The 6,148-nt window shown below is 38.1% G+C and overlaps 1 protein-coding gene across 1 annotated transcript; it reads right to left on the bottom strand.

Moving 5' to 3' along the window:
* Positions 1-4,015: 4,015 nt before the first annotated feature.
* On the bottom strand, positions 4,016-5,046 carry LOC136175047 (olfactory receptor 10AG1-like). The gene is made up of 2 exons (XM_065945359.1): positions 5,015-5,046; positions 4,016-4,952 (listed from the first exon to the last, which is right to left on the bottom strand). Exon 2 carries the CDS (start codon positions 4,910-4,912, stop codon positions 4,016-4,018), a length of 897 nt encoding a protein of 298 aa, XP_065801431.1. The 5' UTR covers positions 4,913-4,952; positions 5,015-5,046.
* Positions 5,047-6,148: the final 1,102 nt, after the last annotated feature.

Raw genomic sequence — 6,148 nt, forward strand, 5'->3', positions numbered from 1 at the left:
TTGGGCTCCAAAATCACTACAGATGGTGACTGCAGCCATAAAATTAAAAGACACTTGCTCCTTGGAAGAAAACCATGACAAACCTAGACAGCATGCTAAAAAGCAAAGACAGTACTTTGCCAACAAAGGTTCATCTAGTCAAAGATATGGTTTTTCCAGTAGTCATGTATGGATGTGAGAGTTGGACTGTGAAGAAAGCTGAGTGCTGAAGAATTGATGCTTTTGAACTGTGGTGTTGGAGAAGACTCTTGAGAGTCCATTGGACAGCAAGGAGTTTCAACCAGTTCATCCTAGAGGAAATCAGCCCTGAATATTCATTGGAAGGGCTGATACTGAAACTGAAACTCCAATACTTTGGCCACCTGATGTGAAGAACTGACTTATTTTTAAAGACCCTGTTGCTGGAAAAGATTGAAGGTGGGAGGAGAAGGGGACAGCAGAAGATGAGATGGTTGGATGGCATGACCGACTCAATGGGCATGAGTTTGAATAAACTCCAAGAGTTGGTGACAGACAGGGAGGCCTGGTGTGTTGCAGTCCATGGGGCCACAAAGAGTCAGACACGGCTGAACGACTGAATTGAACTGAAGCTCTCCATCTCTCTGTCATAGTTTAGCTTGTAGAGCTCTTCATCATTTTTCTCTTCCAAAGAACATAACACTGGCCCTAATACTGATGGAATGATGCTGACTGGGCCAAGGGAACAAGAAGCAGCAAATGCTCTGGCTTGTTGGTGAAGTACTTTCCTATCCCTGGGTAAGAAATGAACATGGTTAAATTTCAAGGGTCATCTGACTCAGTGAAATTTCTACAGGGCCAAGTGGAGCATGCTGAGATGGCTCATCTCAGATGAATAGTCATTGCTGCATCTGTTGTCTCCTAGAGCAAAGAAAGTAGGATCAGATATACTGGGCCTTTTTAGATTTGGGAGGCAACATATTCCTTTTTCAAGTGTGTTCCTATGGCCCATCTCCCAAGTGACCCAGAAGCTGCTAGCTTTGAGTGAAACCTAGGACAACAGAAGGATCTGCAACAGGTCCGAGCTATTATCTAAGCTGCTCTATCACTTGGTCCATATGCTTCAGTAGATCCAATGGTGTTTGAAGTGTCCATGGCAGATAGGGATGTGGCTAGGAGCCTTTGACAGGTCTCCAAAAGGGAATTACAGCTCAAGCCTTTAGGAATTTTGAATAAGACTCTTTCATTCTCTTCAAAGTGCTCTTCTTTTTAATATTGAGCTTTTGACTTGCTACTGGACATTAGTAGAAACTGAACACTTGATCATTTCCTACCAAATTACCGTAAGACTTATGATACTTTTCATGAAATAGTGTTATATAATTATAATATTAAAATGCTTGTTTTAAAGACACATATGTTTTGAAAATAAAATAGAAACATAATATGTGATGTTTATTTCTGTATTTACCATAATTTTTTTGTTTATTTCTGATATGAAATTACCAACAGTTTATGTTACTACAGGCTAAATATTTGTTTGACATTGTTGATAGATCAAGACTGATAGTAACAACGTTGCTTTGTTTTCTTTTACTGAAAGTTTCTACTTTTAATTCAAATCTTTTTAAAATTTCTTTTTAACATTTTTGCTAATGTGTAAAGTGAAAGTCGCTCAGTCATGTCCAACTCTTTGGGACCCTATGGACCATACAGTCCATGGAATTCTCCAGGCTGGAATCCTGGAGCGGGTACCTGTTCCCTTCTCCAGGGGATATTCCTAACCCAGGGATCGAATTCAGGTCTCCCAATTTCAGGGGGATTCTTCACCTGGTGGGCCACAAGGGAAGCCCAAGAATACTGAAGTGGGTAGCCTGTCCCTTTTCCAGTGGATCTTCCCTACCCAGAAATCGAACTGGCGTCTTCTGTATTGCAGGTGGATTTTTTACCAGCTGAGCTCCCTGGGAAGCCCTAAAGCATGAAGTGTAATAAACAGTGAATGTTGAAAGCTTATAATTAGACATATTTTGCACATGTGTACACCAGTGAAACCACTGTTTCAACCAAGATAAAGAACATGTCTATTATATGTAGAAATTTTCTCATGCTCCCTCCCTTCACCATTCCCCACAACTCACAAAATATCATTTAAATGTAATGTCATTGTGTTACATATGAACATAATCTGACTTGTTTGTTTGGGTTTTGTTTATTTGTTTAGGTTTATATTTTTGGTATTTTTGGTAATTTTTTTCCTTAAAAAAGTAAAGATGCACCTACCATTGTGTTGGGAACTGTAGACCTAAAAATATTAGGTGGCAAATTTTTATCCTCACTCCCAGCATCTAACACTGTGTGTGCCTTACTCCTTTGTAGTAATACTGAAGGTCATTCAAATTATGATCTACAATACTCAGCAGAGAGACTTTATTTTTAATTCAGTTCAGTTGCTCAGACTTGTCCGACTCTTTGTGATCCCATGAATCATAGCACGCCAGGCCTCCCTGTCCGTTACCAACTCCCAGAGTTTACTCAAACTCATGCCCATTGAGTTGGTGATGCCATCCAGCCATCGCATCCTCTGTCGTCCCCTTCTCCTCCTACCTCCAATCCCTCCCAGCCTCAGGGTCTTTTCCAATAAGTCAACTCTTCTCATGAGGTGGTCTAAGTACTGGAGTTTCAGCTTCGGCATCAGTCCTTTCAATGAACACCCAGGACTGATCTCCTTTAGGATGGACTGGTTGGATCTCCTTGCAGTCCAAGGGACTCTCAAGAGTTGTCTCCAACACCACAGTTCAAAACATCTATTCTTCGGCACTCAGCTTTCTTCACAATCCAATTCTCACATCCACACATGACCACTGGAAAAACCAGAGCCTTGACTAGACGAACCTTTGTTGGCAAAGTAATGTCTCTGCTTTTTTAATATTTTATTTTAGACCATAGGTATTAACTTTGTGAAGTACATTTTCAGACATGAAAGTACTTAGAAAATTTAACATATATGAGTCTTCCAAAACAATAATTAAAATGCACATTTTAGTATAGAAAGAGATTGAGAAAATTTTAACATCAATGAATAATATACACTTTAAGGAACATGTAAAGAATGTTGTGTAATTGATTCAAAAGCCCTTAAAGTAGCAGATCTCAAGTCTGTTGGGATTGATTCCATCTTTATGTCATTTATACACGAGCTGTAGCTTCCTTCTATGTGCTCTCTAATTGTCCAGGAGTCTAGACTGAGCTTTTTAACACAGTGATGAAAAGATTTCCACTGTTAGAGAGGACAAATTCTAATGTCAAGGTGCTATTCATATTTACTAAAGTTTCCTTGCCAAAGGTAATCACATAGCTAAACAAAGGGTCAGTCTAGGAAGAAATGACAAAAAAACATGGATATAAGAATAAATGATTTATTGGGGGCCCTTACCATATAGACGTAATGTGTTTTGTTAATAACTCCATATTTTTCTATTATATTTATGCACAATATTTATTAAAACTGTTCTCAATATGAGCATTCATTTTCCTTTTTTTTCCTGCTTAGAAAAATACTGCTGCAATAAACATTACACTACACATTATTGTTTTTATAAGTACTTCTCATGCTAATACCTTTACATATTCAGGCTTTTTTTTTTTTCCTATGAGGAAATCACTTAGTAATGATTCTGTAGCATCTCAGGGTGTTTTATTTATTTAATAGAGTATATAAAAGTAGAGTATAGAAGGGCATAAAAAAAGGGAAAATGGCATAATTTCAATTATAGCACATCCTGACTATCACACCTTCTTGTTTATTTAGACATCTCTACTTACTAGTTTACAGTAAGCAGAAAACTGATCTTTAGAGTAAAACATTGCTAAGTAAATGAACACAATTGCCATAAACTTGAGGACATAACTCTCTACTAAAAGGAAATTACAACATGAGCTGCTTTTAACAATTTAAGACAATACAGAGCAGTAAATTTCAATTAAGTCTGTGAGTAAATTACATACATAAATGCAGCATAATTTCTGTATTATTTCAAATGTCTCATAATCCTGATAATTAGGGAAGAAATTTTCTCATTGCCTTTCTGACATCTTTGTTCCGCAGACTATATATAATAGGATTGAACATTGGAGTAAAAATGGTGTAGAAAAGAGATATCAGTTTGTCTAGTCCTTCGTGCTCATCTGATTTAAGCTTTAAGTAGGTGACAGTGGCTGATCCATAGAATAAAAGTACAATGGTGATGTGGGAAGAGCAAGTGGAGAAAGCTTTGGTCCGTCCTGTGTTTGCTGGCAACTTCAGGATGGTGGAGAGAATTCTGATATAGAATCCAAGTATCAGCAGAAAGGGAACAGTGACAAACAATATACCAAATATATAGACCACCATCTCATTCACAAAGATGTCTCCACAAGCCAGTTTTAACAATGGGGGAATGTCACAGAAGAAATGATTGATTGTGTTGGAGCCACAGAAAGGCAGAGAGAAAATCTGGCATGTTTGGCCTATCTGGACTGGAGCACCGCTGACCCAGGAGGCAACCACCAGCCCGACGCAGACCTGGGGGCGCATGAGCAGGGGATAGTGCAGAGGGTCACAGATGGCCACACAGCGGTCATAGGCCATCACGGCCAGGAGGAAGCACTCGGTGGCTCCAAGGATAAGGAAGAAGCACATTTGCGTAGCGCAAGTGAAAAAAGAAATGCTTCCTCTCTGGGTCCAAAGGTCCATGAGCATCCTGGGAAGAGTGACCGATACATAGCAGATTTCTAGGAAGGAAAAATTGCCGAGGAAAAAATACATGGGCGCCTGAAGAGTGGCATCTACTCTGGTTATTAGAATTATGACGCCATTCCCCAACAGGATAATCACATAGATGACTAAGAATATCCCAAAAAGAAACCACTGAAATTGGGGAATATCAGTGAAACCCAAGAGGACAAATTCCATCATGATAGTGAGATTTGTTTCTGTAATTTTCAAATGATCTTCTCTCTCTAAGTTTACATTTCCTGACTGCATTTTCTTTTTGCACAATTGGACTAGGACATGGGCTTTAGTCTTAACCAGTTCTCAGTTACTTTCTGACACACTTGTGTTCTGTGATTTGGGGAGATTTGATTTGAAATCAGGAGGTATAAACTCATCTGCAGAAAAAAAATCTTAAATGATTTATAATGTTACATCTACATTCTAATAAAATCCATATGTCTCATCATTTTAACTTAAATTATGGCAAAATGGAGAATGGAAAAAGCAGATAAACTACTGTTTGCAGTCAAACCATTTACTAACTATTAATTGTCTAACTTTCATAATTTTTATTCCCCAATCAACCTCATCTATCTGGTCTAAAACATCTAACACAATATTGTATTGACTATTTATGTATCCTTTTTACCCTTAACATTATATCTAATAACTCATTCTATAAAGATATGGCATAAGGCTCCACCCTAATTTATTGCTTCATAAATGCTTCTAATTAACTTAAAAGTAGAAATCATTATTAGAAGTGGTTATTTTCTAAGGAGTGAGGAAGTTAAAACTGTAAGAATGTAAGAGACAAAGTTTTATATTCAAGTTCATAACATTCCAAGGATTAGAATTCCAAATTACTGAACTAAAATACATCTCATTGCTTAGAAACACAACTTTTTGACATTTAACTGTTTTTAATCCTAGTAATTTTGCTGGAGAAGGAAATAGCAACCCACTCCACTATTCTTGCCTGGAGAATCTCAGGGACGGAGGAGCCTGGAGGGCTGCCTTGTATGGGGTCGCACGGAGTTGGACACGACTGAAGTAACTTAGCAACAGCAGCAGTAACTTTGGACATTTAAATACTTTTCCGCCAAAATTAAATGTTCCTAGGGAAAAGAAATATCAATATATATAAAAGTTTCACAAATGCAGTCAGATATTGTGTCCAATTCCTTCCCTGTTTGCGGTCTGATTTGATTAACACAAACAAAAATAAAAATCAACCAAAAGAGTTAAGTTAAATATTCTTTTTTAGGAAATTATAATTTGGCTGTGAAAAATGCTTCCTATATTCCTCTATAGAGGTAGTGCTCAGATATACAGATGTGTCCAACTCTTTGCAACCCTGTAGCCTGCCGGGCTCCTCTGTTCATGGGATTCTCCAGGCAAGAATCTGCAGTGGGGTGCCATACCCTCATCCAAAGG

Source organism: Muntiacus reevesi, chromosome 9 (genome assembly GCF_963930625.1).
Source record: "Muntiacus reevesi chromosome 9, mMunRee1.1, whole genome shotgun sequence".
Taxonomy (NCBI): domain Eukaryota; kingdom Metazoa; phylum Chordata; class Mammalia; order Artiodactyla; family Cervidae; genus Muntiacus; species Muntiacus reevesi.

Bases quoted from the DNA above. Each gene is read 5' to 3' on its own strand.
- LOC136175047 (XM_065945359.1), bottom strand. From the start codon at position 4,912: ATGATGGAATTTGTCCTCTTGGGTTTCACTGATATTCCCCAATTTCAG.